We start from the raw sequence: 21,212 nt of genomic DNA on the forward strand, positions 1-21,212 counted from the left end.
CCAGGCTGCCTGCTCCTTCCCATACAGTGGTACCTTGGATTACAGACGCTTCAGATTACAGACGCTTCAGGTTACAGACGCTTCAGGTTACAGGTGCTTCAGGTTACATACGCTTCAGGTTACAGATGCTTCTGGTTACAGACTCCGCTAACCCAGAAATATTACCTCGGGTTAAGAACTTTGCTTCAGGATAAGAACAGAAATTGTGCTCCGACGGCGCAGCAGCAGCAGGAGGCCCCATTAGCTAAAGTGGTGCTTTAACAGTTTCAGGTTAAGAACGGACCTCCAGACCAAATTAAGTACTTAACCCGAGGTACCACTGTAATTGGAGTCCCCCTCATCCCTATTTTACCTTCATAAACAGATTGCTAACTTTGTCTCAAGTGACTACAGATGGAAATCCACTGGTGTCCGGACTACTTTGTGCTCAAAGGAGGATTCTCAAAGCGAAGCCAGATTTCTCAGTCTCTGCCTCTGGAACGTACTGGGTCAGATAAGGATGAGTTTGGGGGTTGAGAAAGAAGAGATTTAGCACAGAGAGTAGAATGGCTTGCTTTAGATTTGAGGACCAAGTCTTCTGCAAACACCTATATCTGCTTCACAGTTGACTTTTTCTTTAGCCAGCTTTGCTTAACTGTTGATGTGGTGTCTATTTCTATTATTGTTTGTTTATTGCAGGGTGCCTCCTGCAGGTAGAAATATTTCAGTTTGTAATCGAGCAATTCCTTCGAAGTGATTTCCCTTCTTGGCAGCAGCTGGGGTCACCCGAGCACATAAAGGAGAAGAAAACAAGGCAAGTCTCCACAAGCTGGTCTCCGACCGTAATAATAAATTATTATTATTATTAAGGCAAGTCTCCCCCTTTCTCTGAGCCCCCGAAAGAACCATGGCAGGGCCTTGGAGTGGTACAAAGCACACAGGTGGAGAGTTGGTATATACATCACATACTTTTTGCATATATTATTGTCATTACTCTACTGTTTTACATTGGAGGTTTTATTCCAGTCCTGCTAGTGATATTTTTGTTGTTCTCCTTTATATATTCAATAAATTTATTCCAATAGTTATTGTATCTCTGGTCCTCTTGGTCCCGGATCCTTCCTGTCAATTTGGCAAGTTCCACAAAACCTGTCATCTTCACCTGCCACTCCTGGATGGTGGGTAAATCTTGTGTTTTCCATCTTTGGGCCAGTAAAGTTCATGCAGCGGCTGTGGCGTACATGAACAAGTTCTGGTCTTTTCTTTTAATTTCTTTTCCCACCAGACCTAGCAAAAATGCCTCTGGTCTTTTAGGAAAAGTATACTTAAATTTCTTTTTAAGTTCATTATAGATTAACTCCCAGAATCTTTTTACCTTGCCACAAGTCCACCACATATGAAAGTAATATCCGTCTATTTCCTTACATTTCCAACATTTTCTGTCTCTTTTCCTATACATTTTAGCTAATTTTATTGGTGTCAAATGCCATCTATACATCATTTTTAATACATTCTCCTTTAAAGGCATACATCTTGTAAATCTCAAACCAACATTCCGTAATTTTATCCACGCTTCCAGCTCAATATTGTGCCCAATATCAAGACCAGTCATCTTCAAACTTTTCAGGCTTGAGATTCATTTTAGCCCGAATATGCTACAAAACCAATGTTGCCGTGTGAAATGATGCTGTGTAGGAGACCCACCTCTCTGTTCCCTTTCCCTTTCCCTCCAAAGTCTTTGCTGTTGTAACTCAGCAAACCTTGTGCTTCCCCCAAGCCTGTGGATAGCCCTTTTCTCATGCACGGATAGTGTCAGGATTCTGCCAGTGGCTCCTGGCTGGTTGCCCAGAAAGTATAAAGACAAGGAAGGTTTCTTACCATCTTCTTTTTATTCAGAGAAGCTATAGAACCCAGCCTCTTGGATAATGGCATTATCCCAAGTGAATCTCCACCCCCCCATCTCTTCCCCATTCATCAATTCTATGGGTGCTGCTACAGGTCCTCTTGTCTTTGAGCTCTTTGCTCCCCTACTTTCAAGGCTTGCCAGGTTCTGGGAGATGGAGGGTCTGGAATGCTTTCTAAAGACACGTTGTCCGCCGGCTGTCACCCCTCTGCCGCTTCCTCCTCTTCTTCTCCCATGATTTCCCAACTTTTCTCCTCATCTGCCTCTGAGCTGTGACCTCCCACAAACCCCTGTTGTAAATCTAAACTGTCTTCCACTTCCTCCTCCCTGCAAGGGTCAGGGAGGGGAGGTGGTCTCTACCCTCCCTCCTCTGCCCCTGACAGATACAGTGCTTCCTTGGCTTTCCAACAGAATTCATTCTGGGAGTCCATTCGATTCCCAGAACTGTTCAAAAACCAAAGCGTGGCTTCTGGTTTTCTGCAGGAGTGTCCTGCAGCCAATCAGAAGTTGCGCTGGACGTTTGGCTTCCGAAAATCATTCAGAAACTGGAGCACTAACTTCCAGGTTTCGATCGTTCAGGAGCCGATTTGTTCAGGAGCGAAGCCATTCAGCTTCCAAGGTACGACTGTAGTGTCCTTTTGGTAAATAATGGTACAGTCTTGGAGTTTGCTGCTCTTCTGCCCATGGGGCATTTAAAGCAGCTTCACAGCATACGAAATGCAAACAAAGAAAAAATTACCTACTGGGAAGTGGGCATACACTTTAATAACATACGTAAACTAAAATTCAGCAATAATATGAAAACTGGCAGCAGCAGTCAACAAAAAAGTCCTGTCCAACAGAGAAATGTTTAGTATACACCCCGAAAGGCTTGCCTCTGCAGTCCTTTTCCACAGCTATGTTTACAGTGGTACCTTGGTTCTCAAACACCTTGGTACTCAAACAACTTGGAACCCAAACACTCCAAACCCAGAAGTGTTCCGGTTTGTGATCTTTTTTCGGAAGCTGAACGTGCTCCATTTGAGTGTTACGCTTCCAAGTTGAGTGCCACACTTCCGTTTTGGGTGTTACGCCGAGTTCTGTCTGTTTTTGCTATTTTGTGTTTTGGTTTTTGCGGCTCTTTTTGTTTTGTTTTTGTGACTGTGTGGAACTCAGTTCAGCTACTGATTGACCGATTGTGTGACTGCAGTACATTGTTTATTGCTTTCATTTTATGGATCCATGGTCTCGTTAGATAGTGAAATTCATGTTAAATTGCTGTTTTAGGGGTTGTTTTTAAAAGTCTGGAACAGATTAATTGATTTTGCATTACTTTCCATGGGAAAGCGCACCTTGGTTTTGGAACGCTTTGGTTTTGGAACGGACTTCCGGAACGGATTAAGTTTGAGAACCAAGGTCCCACTGTATTTATTTTTGTAAATAATGGGCTTGAGCTGTACTCACCCCACTTCTCTGTTCTCCTCCAAGGCCTTGCGTACAGTTTTGTTTTGAGGATGTGGAGATCCTTTATACTCCCGAGAAGAGAGCCTCCGAGGGTCGCCGAGCGAATGAAAGGACCTCTTCTCAAGCAGAAGGCGATGGCTCCTCGGCAGCTGAGCCAAGATCGCAAGAGGGGAGAATATCCGGCGCAGGAAGGGCAGAGTCGGGCGCCAGCACAGCAGAGCCTTCCCAGGGCAGCGCTGCGGAAGCCGGCTGCGTGTCCCGCCTGTTCCTCGTGACGCAGAAAGAGGGTCTCGTCTGGCGCAACTATCTGCCGACTTCCGGAGACGGGGGCAAAGGCGGCCGGGCAGCGCAACTCTGCTTTCAAGCCACAGTGGTATGGATGGGCAGCCCTGAACTGTGCAAGAATCTTGGAGAAACCGGGTGCCGGCAAGAGTTTACCACTTCCGCTCTGCAAGAGACCAGTGAAGCCCAGAAGAAAGTAAGACAGGCGAGGGAGCAAGGGATGTTTTCAGAATCCTCTCCGGGGTTGGAGTGGAGGTAGCTGGGTTGACTTTTGAGATAAGTGCTGCTTCCTGCATTGTTCCTCTACTGATGTGGCTGCCCTTGAGACTGACCCAGAAACTCCAGCAGGTGCAGAATGACGTGGTGAGACTCCTTACGGTGTCTTCGCTGCGAGATCACATTCACCCGGTGCTATACCAACTGCACTGGCTCCCGGTGGAGTACAGGATCAGGTTTAAGGTGCTGGTTTTAACCTTCAAAGCCCTATACGGCCCAGGACCCTCGTACCTACGGGACCGCCTCTCCTGGTATGCCCCACAGAGGAACTTACGGTCTTCAAATAAAAACATCTTGAAGGTCCCAGGCCACAGAGAGGTTAGGCTGGCCTCAACCAGAGCCAGGGCTTTTTCGGCCGTGGCTCCGATCTGGTGGAACACTCTGTCCCAAGAGACTAGGGCCCTGCGGGACTTGACATCTTTCCGCAGGGCCTGCAAGACAGAACTGTTCCACGAGGCCTTTGGCCAAAGCACAGTCTGACCCCCTCCTTTGGCAATCCTCACAGAACTCTAGCCAAATGGTTGCCATTAATCTGATTGGAATTAATTTTATAATGAAATGATTTTAGAATGTTTTATCATTTTACTGTTGTTAGCCGCTCTGAGCTTGGCTTCGGCTGGGGAGGGCGGGATATAAATAAAAATTATTATATTATTATTATGTATATTGCATTTCCAGTGTTCTGCAGCTGGTTTTAATTCTCGCGTTCTCTCAAATGATCACCTGTTCTGCATGGAAGCCAATTCTGTTGCTTCTTAATGTGTTTTGCCTTTACATTTACAATCGGCATTCTTCTCTTACTGGCCTCTCTTTTTTCCCTTTATTAAAAAATCCTCTCACTTCAGCTGTTGCTCCTGTTCCTGAGGAAATCGCTCCGGTGGTTCCCCTTCCTGCACCTGGATCACCTGTACCAGCTCACCATCCCCCAGTGCACGGTAAGGATGAAAAACAGCTCCGGCTCCAAACCATTCCTGGAAACCTTGCAAGAGACCTGCCAGTCATTTCTGGGGTTCTTTGATTTCCTGTGATCAAAATGCTTGTTCTTTGCTGTGACAATCTGGCGTCTCTTCCTTGTTTGCTCTGCTAAATTGTCAGTCTGTAGTTCATAGATTTGCTCTTGTTTGTGACCCTTTTCTTTCTGAGTCAATATTTACCTGTGCCTGAACAGAAACACTTTCACTTGATTTGCTACTTTCCCCAAAGGATCTATTACCTTTTATTGTCCATTCTTCACATCCTTCTAGGCTTTGGGATGGATGTGGTTCTCCTCTCCCCTCTACCCAGAGGATATATCTGATTGGGTGGTATATACAGTGGTACCTCAGGTTAAGTACTTAATTGGTTCCGGAAGTCCATTCTTAACCTGAAACGTTCTTAACCTGAAGCGGACTTTCCCATTGAAAGTAATGGAAAGTGGATTGATCCGTTCCAGACAATGAAAAACACCCCCTAAAACAGCAATTTAACACGGATTTTACTGTTTCATGAGACCATTAATCCATAAAATGAAGGCAATAATCAATGTACTGTACTATAAAATAAATAAGACAGTATTTTAGATGAAAAAAATAACAACATTTATTTCTTTTCTTACGTTCGCTCATTGTTTGGATGGGGGCTCAGGGTCCTTTTCCACAATCACAATCGGCTTGGCTCCCGGCATTCGTGGAGGCCTCAGAGAGCTTCGTAGGCCCCACGGATGTCCGGGTTTGCCTCTGGGCAGCAGCGAGGCCTCCAAGAGCTCGTACAGCTTGCTTCCGGGTTACAATCGTTCGTAACCTGAAAAAACGTAAGTTGAAGTGTTCGTAACCCGAGGTACCACTGTAAATGCCAAGTTCATGTTCCTGCATTGCAGGGGATTTTTTCTATTCTGTACCGTATCCAGTGCTTTTTTAGGTAAAAGTGCCATGGCTGTCGGCATAAAATAGCTGCCATGTGCCTCAAGAAGAAGAGGTGACAGTACTCTTTGCTGAGTACTGTCACAGCAAGAAAAGCACTGACTGTATCTTTGGTGCTATTGCTTTTGCAGGATTTGGGTGTCTTTGATCAACTGTGCTGCTCACCAGCACAAGGAAACCTGAATCCGCTGAGACGTTCCTTGTTTCTCCCTGTTCCAGATGGAGCCCTCCTGCACCACGTGGGCTGTATTTCTCAGGTAGGCCTGTGTGTGTTGCCTCACTGTGAGAAGTGAAGTAACAGGGAACCAAGCGGAAGGCCTTCATGGTACAGTGGTACCTCGCAAGACGAATGCCTCGCAAGACAAAAAACTCGCTAGACGAAAGGGTTTTTTGTTTTATGAGCTGCTTCACAAGACGATTTTCCCTATGGGCTTGCTTCGCAAGACGGAAACGTCTTGCAAGTTTGTTTCCTTTTTCTTAACACCGTTAATACAGTTGCGACTTGACTTCGAGGAGCAACTCATAGAACGCAGTGTACATAGTAGCCTTTTTTGAGGTTTTTAAAGACTTTGGTGATTTTTGAAGCTTTTCCAAAACTTTCCCGACACCGTGCTTCGCAAGACAAAAAAATCGCAAGACGACAAAACTTGCGGAAAGGAATTAATTTCGTCTTGCGTGGCACCTCCCACCAGATGTCAAGGAGATAAAGAACTATGCAACTTCTAGAAGACATCTGAAGGCAGTCGTGTGTCAGGAAGTTTTAAGTGTTTGACATTGCATTGTGTTTTTATAAAGGAATGTTGTTTTTCAGCTGGTTTCGACAGTGCCGGAGATGGATCGAAAACTGTTTTCCATTGCGGAGATTCTCAGCTCCAGGTAATCTAGCCTTCCCTCTGTTCCTATTTACTAAGAAGCTGATAAAAGAATCTGTGGGGAAACATTAAAAAAAAAAAAAGATTCGCAGGGAACAACACGGCCCAGTCAACTAGTTCCTGCAATGGGGAATTTTTGTATTGCTGCTGACTCTCCGCTAAAAAGAAAATGTAATGATATTCCGGCTTTTAATGCCAACATCTTTGGCTGTGGATATAAGAGAAGCTGGTTTTTGAGCACCAGTGCCTTGTATTGAGATGAGAGAGAGAGTTAGCTGAGGACATGAGGTGCACACAGACCTCGTCTTAATCTGAAGAGTAATTCGCATGCGCATGGGCAGGAGGATCAGGGAAGTGGCGCTCTCTTGAGCCCCACCAGCTGCCTCCATACACGAGTGCCGCCTCAGTAATGTATGGATTAATGGATGGATCCTTTTAAACAAGACCAAAAGGGATCATGTTAAGATTAAGCACCAGAGATGCCAGTTAAGACACACGTTGCTCAATATTCACCATGCGGCCGTGTCATGTTGTGATAGGAATTTTGAGGTCTTAATATGGTAATGTTCATAAGGGTTACCAACCAACCATGTACATAGATCAGCACAGGAAGACCGACCTGGAACCATTTTGATTCCTAAACTGAGCAAATGTTTTCTCTGCATGGTCAAAGTGGAAAAGCCTCCCCATTGTCTTTTCCTTCACAAATCCTGTCTTAAGGGTATGCCTGGGTTTGAATAGGGTGTGAGCCTGTGACCTGGCCCAGGAACTAAGGATTTATCATTACAAAAGACTGGCCAGGCTCCCCAAGCAATCCAATCAAGTAACCTGCCAGATAGGAAATGAACAATGACAGGAGAAAAAGAATATTCAAATTTCGGTTTTAGACCGCCTTTTCTGTGATGTAGGTGTGATGTATCTGAGGGGTGGTCTTAGGTTACACCCCTTCTGTGATGTAGGTATGATGTTTCTGGGGGTGGTCTTGATCTACAGGATGGAAATTTCAAAAGTCTTTATAAGGCCTTGCACACTATTTTTCTGGGTCCTCCTCCTTTCCTGCATGTGAGGGGAGCACCCTGTTGCAACAGATCAATAAAGATCAAGCCTACTAGTTGCTTTGCTTCTCAATATTCTCTGGTTGGCCTCTGTTATCTTCTCCTACCAATAGAGGGAACCTATGTAAGGACTCTATATGGGCTCTTGGATACCCCATAAGGGAAAAGGGCAATTTTTGTTTACAACAATGTCCTGACCCCTTCAATCCCATACCTCCCGCCACACACCTTTGCTTGAATCTGCACCTCTTCTGCCTTCAGGTTCATGTCTGGAAATTGTTCCTTCGGAACGGGGAAGTTTCCACCGTGATGGTGCTATTAGGGAAGTGGTTACTGACTCAGCCTGCGCTGTTTTTTTTGTGGGGGATGAGGAATATCTGACGCTTAGCTCCATCTGCTGCAATCTCTCTCTTCTCCCTGGATGTTAATGAAGGGCACAGTTTGGCAGTCCTTGCGCCTGTCTGTCAGTTGCCTCCTTTCGTCGGCCTTTGCCTTCAGATTTATTCCACTTTCTCTGCTCTTGTCAAAGAACTTGCCCCTCTAATGGCGTTGATTTGCTGCCTCTACTTTTTCTCCCGTTTTCCCCGTCCCAATTTTGACCATAGATGTACCAAGTAGATACCACTTCGGTGTTTGCTACCCTGGACTCCTTTGGGAAGAAAGGCAGGATAGGAATTTAATCAATAAATCCTGCTCTCGCTCAACATGGTGCCAACTCAAGAGCCATAATTCTTTCCCGTTGAAGCATCTCTCCTATTGAGACATGCTGACACTCCAGGTGCAATAATAATAACAATAAGAATAATAATAATTTATTCCCCGGCCATCTATGGCTCGGTTTCCCCAGCCACTCTGGGTGGCTCCCAACAGAATATTAAAAACAAGATAAAACATCAAACATTAAAAACTTCCCTAAACAGGGCTGTCTTCTAAAAGTCAGATAGTTGTTTATTTCCTTGACATATGATAGGAGGGCATTCCACAGGGCAGGCGCCACCACCGAGAAGGCCCTCTGCCTGGTTCCCTGTAACTTGGCTTCTCGCAGGGAGGGAACCGCCAGAAGGCCCTCAGAGCTGGACCTCAGTGTCCGGGCTGAACGATGGGGGTGGAGACACTCCTTCAGGGATACTGGGCCGAGGCCGTTTAGGGCTTTAAAGATCAGCACCAACACTTTGAATTGTGCTCAGAAACATACTGGGAGCCAATGTAGGTCTTTCAGGACCAATGTTCTATGGTCACTTTAAGAGTACAAACATACTGGGTTAGGACTCTGGCCGTTCCCAGAGATGGAAAGAAGATAAAGTCCCTGCTAGAGAAGAATGGCAGATTAAGTTGATAGACTACGCCGAAATGGCAAAAATGACTGGAAGAATCAGAAATCAGGAGAGCCAAAACATTAATAAGGAATGGAGAAAATTTATAATTTACCTTAAAACCTGTTGTAAACAGTTAAAATTATTAGTGGGCTTGCAATAACGCTTGTAATCTAACGGCAAATTATGGATATAATGGAGATACAAAAATATGGATTATTATAAAAGATGCAGAAGGAAAAGACTAACAATAAGACCCACTAAGGGGAGGAGGGAAGTCCAGGAGATTCTTTAGAATCTTGTTTTTATATTGTATGTTCTTTATGTGAAAGTAAATTTTAATATGGAAAATGAAATAAAATTTTGGGGAGAGAATCTGGCCGTGCTCTCTCCACGTATTTGAGAACCTGGTAAAACTCTTAAACCTGTTCCTGCTCATTAGTTTCACAGGCTCCCTGGTCTCTTTCCCTGGCCTAATAGTGCAGAGGACTTTGGTTCAATCTTACGTTGGAAAGAAGTCGCCTGGAGAGGTTTTGATGCAGCAGATGGGTGAGAACCTTGAATGTACTATAGAAGGACCATTTCTGGTCCATGGCTGAGCACATAAATAAGACACATCGACCTGATCGGTGTGTCTGGGTCAGGCAGAATGATTCTGCAGAGGGAGAGCTGCTCTGGTGCCAAGTCTATAGATCTGTTTTTCCTAACTTAGGGTACCATATTTTTTGCTCTATAAGACTCACTTTTTCCCTCCTAAAAAGTAAGGGGAAATGTGTTTGCGTCTTATGGAGTGAATGCAGGCTGCGCAGCTATTCCAGAAGCCAGAACAGCAAGAGGGATTGCTGCTTTCACTGCGCAGCGATCCCTCTTGTTTTTCTGGCTTGGGAGATTCAGAATATTTTTTTTCTTGTTTTCCTCCTCCAAAAATTAGGTGCGTCTTGTGGTCTGGTGCATCTTATAGAGCGAAAAATACGGTATTTACTGGATGAGATCAAAGTGTTGCCTGTCTTCCTCACACTTAGGAAACCTCTTATCCCGGGATTACACCGTGAAGCTACGTGTATCACCTACAGCTGGTGCCTCAGAAGTGCTGGATGTGTACATTGAAGCGGCATTCTTGCCCTATCTTTGGGGTCTGCTTCCTGGCGCCAGAATTCTCTTTCAGAACTTGCAGCGCAAGGTTTCCATCAGGTATGTGGACCCAAAAGGCGTTGAAATGGGCTTAGGCACCTACTCTGGGCTGGTTGGTTTGTGTGCGCTGACCACCACCCAGGGCTGTAGCTACGGGGTGTTGAGAAATGCCCCCGCCACAGGCACAGGCGAGGGGTGTGTGTGCAAAATTGGCTAAAACATATGTCCATAAATATGTCTATACAGTGGTACCTCTGGTTACGTACTTAAATCATCATCATCATCATCATCATCATAATATATTATTTATACCCTGCCCATCTGGCTGAGTTTCCCCAGCCACTCTGGGCGGCTCCCAATCAAGCGTTAAAAACAGTACAGCATTAAATATTAAAACTTCCCTAAACAGGGCTGCCTTCAGATGTCTTTTAAAGATAGGATAGCTGCTTATTTCCTTCATATCTGATGGGAGGGCGTTCCACAGGGCGGGTGCCACTACCGAGAAGGCCCTCTGCCTGGTTCCCTGTAACTTGGCTTCTCGTAGCGAGGGAACCGCCAGAAGGCCCTCGGAGCTGGACCTCAGTGTCCGGGCAGAACGATGGGGGTGGAGACGCTCCTTCAGGTATAATTCGTTCCGGAGGTCCATTCTTAACCTGAGGTACCACTTTAGCTAATGGGGCCTCCCGCTGCTGCTGCGCTGCTTGTGCGCGATTTGTGTTCTCATCCTGAGGTAATGCTCTTAACCCGAGGTAATACTTCTGGGTTAGCGGAGTCTATAACCCGAAGTGTTTGTAACCCAAGGTGTTTGTAACCCGAGGTACCACTGTAAATAAAAATATTATTTCCGCATAGGAAAAGGTTTTAAATAGAGGGTCTTGAATGGGTGGAGGGTGGGGTTGGAGGAGAGGCGGAAAGAAGGGCTAATTTGTCCGTGGCCCAATCTGGACGGTTCTGCCAGGGGCGCAAGATCACCTCTCTACGGCTCTGCCACCACCCCAACCTTGCCACGCTCTCATTACTAGATACAGCACCTCTGTATCTGTGGATGTCAAGTCCGTTGGGGACACCATTGATTATATGTTGAACCGTTAAGTTATATGAAATTCCGAGGGCTCAACACGGACGTTTTAAGGTTGGCGCAGTTATAAACAGGACTGAGTCAAGCCCGGATGTGGCAGTGGTGTGCTGTACTGGGGTGGGGTGGGGTGGAATTAGCACCTACTCTGAGCTCCAGTTCTTTGGGAATCCCATTTCTGTCCCGTGGCATTGATATATTTCTTTTAGGATAACAGACAGGCTGCTTCCTCGAAAAACCAAAACCTCTGTATTACAGATTCAAAAACGTCTATTGTACATACATTATGTCCAGCTGCGTGTCTGTTCTGGCTGCTGCACCCCACGACCTTTCTTCCCTGTGAGTACAAAACTCTTGGCAGCTCTGCCTTCTCACTCAACTCCCTGCTGTGTTTGGCAAATGCGTTTCATTTTTTTCTTTTTTCTTTTTAAAAAAATCTTTTTTATTTGCTTTTACCAGGACAAGTTTACAGTCAAACAGCTTTTATAATCATTTCACGAGATTCTCTGTAAAGTGGTACCTCGGGTTAAGAACTTAATTCGTTCCGGAGGTCCGTTCTTAACCTGAAACTGTTCTTAACCCGAGGTACCACTTTAGCTAATGGGGCTTCCCCCTGTTGCCACGCCGCCATGGCGTGATTTCTGTTCTCATGCTGAAGCAAAGTTCTTAACTCGAGGTACTACTTCTGGGTTAGTGGAGTCTGTAACCCAAAGTGTTTGTAACCCGAAGCGTTTGTAACCCGAGGTACCACTGTATTCCTGACTTCTCCCATCCCCTACATGGGTCCTTATTACAATATTTAAAATGACATATGAGTCCGTTCTCCAAATTTTCCATTTTTCCAAATTATCCATAGTTTTCATTACTTTACAAGTGTATCTCAAAGTCCAGCTAAAGTTTTAACTTGCTTACAATGGTCTCCTAGATATATCATAAAATTTCCCCATTCTTTTTTAAAGTCCTTATCTTCTTGATTCCTGAGTTTCCCGGTTAGTTTTGCCATCTCAGCGCAGTTCAGCAACTTGGTTTGCCATTCTTCCCTAGCTGGGATTATTTCTTCTTTCCATCTTTGGGCTAGCAACACCTGTGCAGCTGTTGTCGCATACATAAAACGTCTTTTCTGTTCCCTTGGGATCTCAGTACCTCTAAGTCCTAATAGGAAAGCTTCTGGATTTTTAACAAAAGTTATTTTAAACATTTTTTTTCAATTCATTATATACCATTTCCCAAAATGGTTTTGTTACCTTACATGTCCACCACATATGGTAAAAGGTTCATTCCTTTTCTTTACACTTCCAGCAGAAATTTGAACTTGTTCTATACATTTTAGTTAATTTAGTAGAGCTCAAATACCCACCGGTACATCATTTTCATATTTAGCGTACAGGATGCTGTGAATTTCAAATCTGTTTCCCAAAGCCTCTCCCAATCTGCCATCTGTATTAAGTCCTTTGCCCAGTGTACCATAACCAATTTAACCTGTTCATCTTTTGTATGCCATTCCAGGAGCAAATTATACATTTTCGACAGTATTTTAGTATTGCTTTCTAGAAGTTCTTTTTGAAACTTTGATATCTCATAACTAAAACCTTTCCGTTTGTCTATCCTTTTTGTCTTTTTAATTTTAGGCAGCTGGGTGCCGCCTCTGCTCCTTCCGTGCTATATTTGTCCAAGATAACACCTGAGCCTTCTGGTCTGGGCCAAGCACAGGTTGCCTGTCACGTGACGTGTGTCCTGTCTTTGTCCTTGCACTGGAGCTGCTCCCTTTGCAACAGCATCTTCACAGAGGTGCCCAGCAAACTCATATCCTCTAACTAGAACCTTTCTCCTGACGTTTTTCTGTGCAAAGGGGGCATATTTTTAATAACAATAATTTTTATTAGATTTCAATGACAATAATCCAATGTTAGCCTCATTATAACAGTGCCAAATTATTATACAATTACTAATCCCAATCATTCAGATGCCAAATTATATAATTTAGGTGGCCTCCTGCATGCTAGAATTGATGGTTTGATGATTTACTTTGTTCTGCTTTCCAACAGCTTATTTATCTCTATTACATTCCAGTCAAAATAACAACCCCTTATACTATAACTGCAATATTAACGACATCCGCTTCTCTTGACACATTAAATGATTTATAAACCCAGAGGTGAAGCATTCAAACTACAGTGGTACCTCGGTTTTCGAATGTCTCCATTGACGGACATTTTGGTTTGCAAACGCCGTAAACCCGGAAGTAAATGCTTTGGTTTTTGAACACGCCTCGGAATTTGAACATGCCACGAGCTTCCGCTGAGCGCAGGATCATGAGGCTTAACTGTCGGCTTTTGAGTTTTCGGTTTTTGAACGTTTCAGAACTTGAACGCTCTTCCGGAATGGATTACGTTCGAAAATCGAGGTACCACAGTATATCCTTCTTCCTCCTGTGTGTGATAGTTACCGTATTTTTTGTTCCATAAGACACACTTTTCTTCCTAAAAAGTAAGGGGAAATGTCTGTGTGTCTTATGGAGCGAATGTGTGGTCCCTGGAGCCGAATTGCCCAAGGGCAAAAAGCAGATCGTGCTTTTTTTTTTGAAAGAGGGAAGGGGGTGTTGAAACAAAGCCACTGATTGTTTGCCCATCGGGAAGGAGATAAGGGACACTAGAGATAAAGGAGGCTGCCTGGGAGGGGGGAGGTAAAGACAGCAAACTTGCAATGGGGGGAAACAGGAAGACTAAAGCAATAAGGAGTGAAATTAGAAGAAAAGGAGGAGCAAAAAACTGCTCTAGCTAAGGAAAAGACACTAAGGCAAGCAAGAGGGAAGGAAGTGTTGAAAGGAAAGCAGCTGATCAGTGGGATCGGGAGAGAGATAAGGGACGCTAGAGATAAAGGAGGCTGCCTGGGAGGGGGGATGTAAAAGCCCATGGATCCTAAGGATTTTTACATTGGGTCACCCCACATTCACCATCAGATCACATAGCATGTCCATGGCTACAGCCTGCACCAAAAAAATCATACATCCACTGTTTCGTTCAGAATATTTTTTCTTGTTTTCCTCCTCTAAAAACTAGGTGCGTCTTATGGTCAGGAGCGAAAAATACAGTATTCTGTCCGTGGTTTTCCCTCCTGTCCTTATACATGTTATGTCTATCTATTCGCATTTTTGTGTGGCGAAAGCATTCAGTTGTAGGAACCCTGCACCTCTATCCCGAAGGACATTTACTTGTTTACCCCCTCAGTGAGAAGTGACCTGAGTTTGCCATCTTTCTCTCTCTCATCCAGGGAAGATGCAGCCAGTATAACCCACCTTGTCTGTCACGTACAGGAGTGTGCAAGGCCCGTGCCAGGTGAGTACAGTGGATTAGATTTGAGGTGAATTTGCTTTCCACAATCTTCCTTTGATGTGGCTTTGAAGGTTCTGTTTAGCCAGAGTCAGGATTTGAATGCAATGTCTGTGCAGCCTGAGCAAGTCTCAAAGTTTGTCTGGTTTTGCTCAGTCCCTTTCAGCTCCTTCAGCCAAGTTTTTACCTGCCCCATACCTGACATGGTATATGGCACCAGGTATAGGGTAGGTGGGTGTGGCTTGGCCAAAAAGTCCCCATGGGCCAAAAGCCAGAGTCATCTAGGTGGTCTAGGGGAGGTTCCTCACTTGGACTGTACTGTAAGCCAGTTTAGTAGACTGTGAGGCACGAAGAGCCCTCGTCTCCCTTTGGTAACTTCACAAACAAGAAATAACAAGCCGTTTATAATTTATAGTTCTTTTATTCAAGCATCAGGTTGCGAGCAAAAATCCACATCTTTCCACAAGGAGAGCAGTTAGCCACTATAAATCCTCCCACTTCTGTCTCCCACAACATCCTGGGCGCCAACGCAAAGTCCCTCTTCCTCTTTGCATCCTTTGTTCTCAAATATGGACAGACCTCCTAGTTCAGGGGTAGGCAACCTAAGGCCTGGGGGCTGGATGCAGCCCAATCGCCTTCTATATCCGGCCCCCGGACGGTCCAGGAATCAGCGTGTTTTTACATGAGTAGAATGTGTGCTTTTATTTAAAATGCATCTCTGGGTTATTTATGGGGCATAGGAATTCGTTCATCTCCCCCCCCCCAAAAAAAAATATATAGTCCGGCCCCCCACATGGTTTGAGGGACAGTGGACCAGCTCATGGCTGAAAAAGGTTGCTGACCCTTGTTTTAGTTTGTGGGGAAGGAGGTTCCCCCACACTAACGACGTCTCGGCTAGCTGCTCCCTCCCTTCTCTTTCCCTTGCTATTACCTCGTAGTTACGTAACTCCTGTCTAAGCTGCTCTGCGTCTGTGTCTCTCGCTGCTTCTCAAACCACTGAAGATAAGGGGGGGGTGTGAATCTTCCCCCTCCGCTCCTCTTCGGAGCTAAGCTGATCTGCCTGAGAATGCATTCCCCAGTCCTCTGCTTCAGGTCATTCCCTGACATAGACCACCATTCCGAGTCAGAATAATTTTGTGATCTCCTTACTTCTTCAAACCTTCAGAATCATAGTAGAAGATGGAACAAGAGAATTTGTGGTGGTGTGCAAGAACCAACAAGTGCAGAAAGTGCTGGCTTTGAGCGCCAAGGAGTGGGATGTTCTACAGAACCATGTTAAGAACACAGGCAGTATTGGCATTCAGCACAGTGAAATTAATACGGCTCCTGAGGTGAGTGGCTTATTCTCCTCTGGTTGAACTGCTAACCCCATATCTGAATTACAAATTCTCCCTAGTGATCTTCTCTGTGTATTTCACTTGCTCAGTCCACTGCCAATAATCTTCTGTTTTTGATAGCAAACTGAGGAGCGTGAAGACCTGTTCATCTGGTACTTGAGAAGCTTATGCAGAAGCCCAATTGTCTGTCGGCCTGTCCTGTTGACTTTCAGACCAGATAGAAAGCCCTCGGGAGATCACGAGGCAGGTATGTAGATATGTGTCCTCAATCTTATCGGAGCTGAGATGTCATGGACTGGTTGGATGAGTGGCATTGTGGTCTACACCACTGAGCCTTTTGGGCTTGCCAATCAGAAGGTCGGTGGTTTGAATCCCCGTGATGGGGTGAGCTCCTGTTGCTCTGTCCCAGCTCCTGCCAACCTAGCAGTTTGAAAGCACGCCAGTACAAGTAGATAAATAGGTACCGCTGTGGTGGGAAGGTAAACGACGTTTCTGTGCGCTCTGGTTTCCGTCAGCGTGTTCCATTGTGCCAGAAGCGGTTTAGTCCTGCTGGCCACATGACCTGGAAAGCTGTCTGTGGACAATGGCATCTCCCTCGGCCTGAAAGTGAGATGAGCACCCCAACCCCAGTCGCCTTTGACTGGATTTAATTGTCCAGGTGTCCTTTACTTTTTTCACATAACATAGTTTTTACTGAACTGGTTGAAAAATATTTACGTATTAGGAATCAGAGGAAAAGGGCAAGTTGGCTGTTGGCCTGCACATTTTAAAATAAACAAACAAAAAAAAGCAGGTTTGGCAATTTGATTAATATACCTGTGGTGTTTTTTTGTGTGTGGATTTATGATGGGTTGGAAGGGCTTGTCATCCATGGTCCTATAGACCTCTGGTGATTTATACTTTCAGGACCAAGAATCTGGAGATTGTGGCATGTTGTAAAGGCTTCTTAAATTTAGAAAGAAAGAAAATTGTAGGTGTCTAGGTATCTTTTTCCAGCTTATAGTCCGAGCTTAGTCTTGTCCTAACCAACTTTCCCTAAGGAAATATCTGAATTTTTAGGTAGCTCAAATAATGTTTTAAAAGTAAATCAAATGAAAAAAATAATACAATGGAATTGTACAATGGCTACATGGTTGTTTGGTTTCAACACCCCAAATCTTACGTGGAATGTTGAGACTTCATTGTTTAAAGTGAAACTGTGTTTTTGTTTTTCCCCAAGGCTTAGGACAGTTGAGGAGGTTTTTCTCCAATGGCTTCGAGTTCCTAAGTCAGACGAGGCAGCGGTGGAACTTGATGTGTCTGGACCTCCAGGAGGCGACATGAACGTGAGGCTTGTAACAAAAGGCTGTACATCTCGGGTCTTATCCTGCTGCGGAAGAGCAATTAAGACATTTCTGCTTCTTCCATGCAACCCATCATTTGGAGACACGTCATTTACGTTTCTCATATAAAATGCAGTAAATTTAATAAAACTTGAACAAATCTATTTTGTGGCTTTTTAAAGATATTCCTAATTGCTGTTGCAAAAATAACACTCATTTTAAACATCTAGCTTGTTTTTCTGTCATGCAGATATGACTATTAATTTTCACCACCTTTCGTGTATTCTAGCCTATTTTTTTGCAAATTCTGGCACTGACTGTTCTAGCTACTATGAATGCATAACATGCTAGTTTTTATTTTGGCCGAGTAGTAGTTTGATATACATTCCGAGACTTTGATGAGTTTTGGGACAAGGGGAAGTCCATAGCTGAAAGCCCCTCAAAATACTTCCTTCACATTCTTGAGGTCTTGATTCATCAGAATTAAGAGGATTTCTGCGCAATCTTAAGGGTCATGTCAAAAACATGGGGACTGAGGTGCTCTGAGATTTGCTAAACAGGCTTTTTTTAAAGCCTCTTGACTTCCACTAATCTCTAAGTGGAAGCTGAGCCCTCTAGCTGAAAAAAAATCAGTGAACATTTTTGCTACATAAGGAAGGACAGGTCAAGTATATTCTAAATCCATTTTTTATTCTCAGTTACTTCCACAATGTACACAGTTTCTAGCAACAGATAATGTACTTACTATACAGGCTTCCCCTTCCCCCCTCCCCACCTTGTCCCATTTCTCCACTTTTTGGTGAACCAAGAATTTGCAGCAGCACAGCAAGTTATTTTTCTAACACTGAAAAACAGACACAAAACAAGGAGACAAAATATATATGAAACTGAACTGGCCAGTTTTAGGCAGGTACAGCACAATAAATAGACATCTTTATTTCAGATATAGTTCGTAAAATTTTACAGCATCCTCTTAAAGTAGTTAGCGGTTTCATAGGCATGAAATGCTACAGCACAGTACAGTCAATTAGGTTTTCAGCAAAAGTGGGTTTTGCACAAATCATTCATACGCCACGCTTGAGGAAACTGACACTCAATGCAGAACCAACAATAATGCCAAGATGCAGTTAGGTTTTAACTGGCATTTAACTTAAAGACAAGATACACCTGGGGGTTAGGAACCTAGAAACTTCCTGGCAACGTTATTTTATTTTTGGGTGGAGAGAGAGATGGAGCATTTAACTTGTACAAGTGTCACCTGCAGTTATAACCATTCTGCAACTAAGCAGGTTTTCTGCTGTTTAGAATAGGAAACTGACCCAGAAGGGGCATTAGGTGTTTTTTTGCTAGGAACCCGTGTTTTTGCAGCAGTGACATGATGGCACTAGATGTTTATTCAGTGGAAATTAAGGTTCTTCTTCATTATTGAAACTGTAATCAGAACATGAGCACCAGGAAAAGTAACTAACTTCTCCAAGGTGAGAAAATACTACCCTGCGCGCTAGAAGGTAACTGAGCAGTACTGCTCACGTGTCCTGCAAGACAAGACTAGCAGAGCAAACGTCCCAAAATCACCAGCTCTGTAAAATGACAAATTCTCTATATTCTCTTACTCCACCACAGCGATGGGGAAACCTATAGGCTCCAGCTGCTGTCTGCCTTCAACCCCTGACATTCCCAACCACCAGCCATGCTACCTGAGACTGATGGGAGCTGGAGTCCAGTAAAATTCAGACAGCCAAAGCCTGGGGAAAATCAGAAAAATTGAGGGGGGACTAGGTCCACCCCCATTCCCCCCCAAGCTGTCGTCCCCCCCAAAAAAACGGCTTTGGGGGGGAAATTACCCCCCCCCCAATTTTTCCAGTTTTCCCCCAGACCTTCCCATCTCTACCCCCATCCCTGCCCTATAATGTTAAGAACTACTGTTCCGCTATTCCAGTGATTGAAATAAAAACAAAAATCCAAAGTAAAAAATGTGTGGCTCCCAATTTTGCTTTAATTGTTGCGGTAACTGCAAAGAATAACGCAGGCAAGGAGGCAGAGGAGAGGACTGCTGCCTTGTCCCACTGAAAAACAATGATTAAGTTTCTGCCTTATCCCACTGCATATAGGCAAATATATATATTAAGCTGCAGCACACAGAGACGTGACTTAATTTCTGTATTTGGGGGTGGAGATGATCTAGGGAGAGAGTGGAACCCATTACTAGCTAGAAGCATCCATGGTTGTGAGTAATAAATGTAATTTATATTTAAGGAAAATTGTGCTTCCTCAGATAAGATGAGCAGAAAGATTGCTGCTGGGCTCTCCTCTTTGCCCCCACAAGCCTGCAATTTTTCAACACTGGATGAAACAGGAAAATAGTTAAATAATATTGTAGCTAAGTAATTTATAGATTTGATTTTTTTCAGGGTAGCAGCAGCAGCAACATTAAAGTACAATAAATAAATCCTATCTCTGATGCATCAGAATTGCCTCAAGTGAATAGCAGTAATCCAGGAAAAAGGGTTCAAGTGCCCCAATGCAATCTATACATATACAGCAGGATATGTGGGTTTTTTCTCTCCCCCAGAAAAACTCTTGAGCTCCCCTGGTTCTCTTCCAAAGAAAGGGAAACTGCTGGCTAAGAGGTCAAATCTGGTAAAGGAGACTTTCAACCTCAAAGGGACCTTTACAAAACCTGTTTTACGCTCTGAAGCTCAGATTTACACACACAAAAACACAGCTATCAAACTAAACGGGAATGTTTTCAAAGATAAAAGGAAATCTTCAGTGAAGTGTGCATCTTCTATCCATGGAAAAGCAAGAAGACGGAGATGAGGAACACACTCAGTTGGGGCTCCAGAAGAGTCGTGACTCTAGTCTTCCAAACTGCGGAATGCATTCTGCATGTCTTCAAAGAGCTGGGCGTAGTCTGCTTTGATCTTGGCCTCTCCATCTTTCACTGGGTCCTGAAATTGGACAGACCAAAACTCAGAAATTGCTGGAGCTTTGTGGTCCATTGTCAGGAAGGAGGTTGCCTGGAGTATTTCCTTCCTAGGCAATTTCTACCCCCAGTGCCCATATATGAGCTTACATTTATCAATACAGTGGTGCCTTGGAACCCAAACACTGCAAACCCGGAAGCGTTCCGGTTTGAGAACTTTTTTCAGAAGCTGAACGTGCTTTGCTCTTTTTTTGTGACTTTGTGGAACACAGTTCAACTACTGATTGATTGATTGATTGATTGATTGTGTGTCTGCAGTACATTGTTTATTGCTTTCATTTTATGGATCAATGGTCTTGTTAGATAGTAATATTCATGTTAAATGGCTGTTTGAGAGGTTGTTAATCGTCTGGAACGGATTAACCTGTTTTGCTTTACTTTCTATGGGAAAGTGCACCTTGGTTTTGGAACACTTGGTTTTGGAACGGACTTCCGCAACGGATTAAGTTTGAGAACCAAGGTACCACTGTACGTGGAAGGTATTCTACTCTCCTCTTCCCATTGGACTGAGGTAACACAGTTTTAAACTACTGTCTGGATGGACTAGAAAAAAGCAACACTGTCAGCGTGGACAACAGCCATGTTCATCCCAGAAGCAGCCAACTGCAGCCATGGCAAGACTAGTCTAATCACTGATCTCAAATTGATAAATGAAATATGGCTTGTTGTCAAGAGGAGAAGAGAATGGGGATCACTGTGACCACTAATGTAGCCCTTTCCTTAAGTTTTGTTATTTTTAAAAAGGCTCACCTGGAGACAATTTTAATCTTACTTTATAGCTCATGTCAAACGACCACATAATAACACAATGGCCATTATGCTGATTTGCCTTCAGTAGTAGTAAAGCTCTGCTGAATTAAATATTAATTACCTCTGGTCTATTTTGGTGGAATCCTGCAATGTGTTTTAAGTTTTTACTCTGCTAACTATACATTGGAATCTGCTCTGGCTCAAGATTGAGTAGAATTCTATGACACAATAACCTGCTGGCAGAATATGAAAATTGCCTAC

At 44.1% G+C, this 21,212-nt stretch overlaps 2 protein-coding genes and 1 long non-coding RNA gene across 6 annotated transcripts in view; 1 reads left to right on the forward strand and 2 right to left on the reverse strand.

The window, feature by feature from the left end:
- The window catches only part of LOC128404959 (uncharacterized), a 55,956-nt gene extending 46,936 nt beyond the window's left edge, over positions 1–9,020 (reverse strand). Inside the window, exon 1 of the long non-coding RNA XR_008328205.1 lies at positions 8,740–9,020. This is a non-coding gene — a long non-coding RNA (uncharacterized LOC128404959). The remainder of the gene's footprint in view (positions 1–8,739) is intronic.
- CTC1 (CST telomere replication complex component 1) overlaps positions 1–18,963 on the forward strand; it is a 42,919-nt gene extending 23,956 nt beyond the window's left edge. For all 3 annotated transcript variants that reach the window (XM_053371061.1, XM_053371062.1, XM_053371063.1), the window contains 13 exons: positions 679–793; positions 3,350–3,803; positions 4,729–4,818; positions 5,913–6,038; positions 6,593–6,657; positions 9,464–9,570; positions 10,044–10,212; positions 11,486–11,566; positions 12,856–13,015; positions 14,498–14,562; positions 15,722–15,887; positions 16,014–16,140; positions 17,113–18,963. In XM_053371061.1, coding sequence (XP_053227036.1) covers positions 679–793; positions 3,350–3,803; positions 4,729–4,818; positions 5,913–6,038; positions 6,593–6,657; positions 9,464–9,570; positions 10,044–10,212; positions 11,486–11,566; positions 12,856–13,015; positions 14,498–14,562; positions 15,722–15,887; positions 16,014–16,140; positions 17,113–17,216 — 1,829 coding nt within the window. In that variant the 3' untranslated portion in view covers positions 17,217–18,963. The remainder of the gene's footprint in view (positions 1–678; positions 794–3,349; positions 3,804–4,728; positions 4,819–5,912; positions 6,039–6,592; positions 6,658–9,463; positions 9,571–10,043; positions 10,213–11,485; positions 11,567–12,855; positions 13,016–14,497; positions 14,563–15,721; positions 15,888–16,013; positions 16,141–17,112) is intronic.
- The window catches only part of ATP6V1A (ATPase H+ transporting V1 subunit A), a 28,083-nt gene continuing 24,755 nt past the window's right edge, over positions 17,885–21,212 (reverse strand). For both annotated transcript variants that reach the window (XM_053371070.1, XM_053371071.1), the window contains exon 15: positions 17,885–20,166. In XM_053371070.1, the coding sequence (XP_053227045.1) occupies positions 20,074–20,166 (93 nt within the window). In that variant the 3' untranslated portion in view covers positions 17,885–20,073. The remainder of the gene's footprint in view (positions 20,167–21,212) is intronic.

The sequence above is a fragment of the Podarcis raffonei genome, chromosome 17, assembly GCF_027172205.1.
Source record: "Podarcis raffonei isolate rPodRaf1 chromosome 17, rPodRaf1.pri, whole genome shotgun sequence".
NCBI lineage: Eukaryota > Metazoa > Chordata > Lepidosauria > Squamata > Lacertidae > Podarcis > Podarcis raffonei.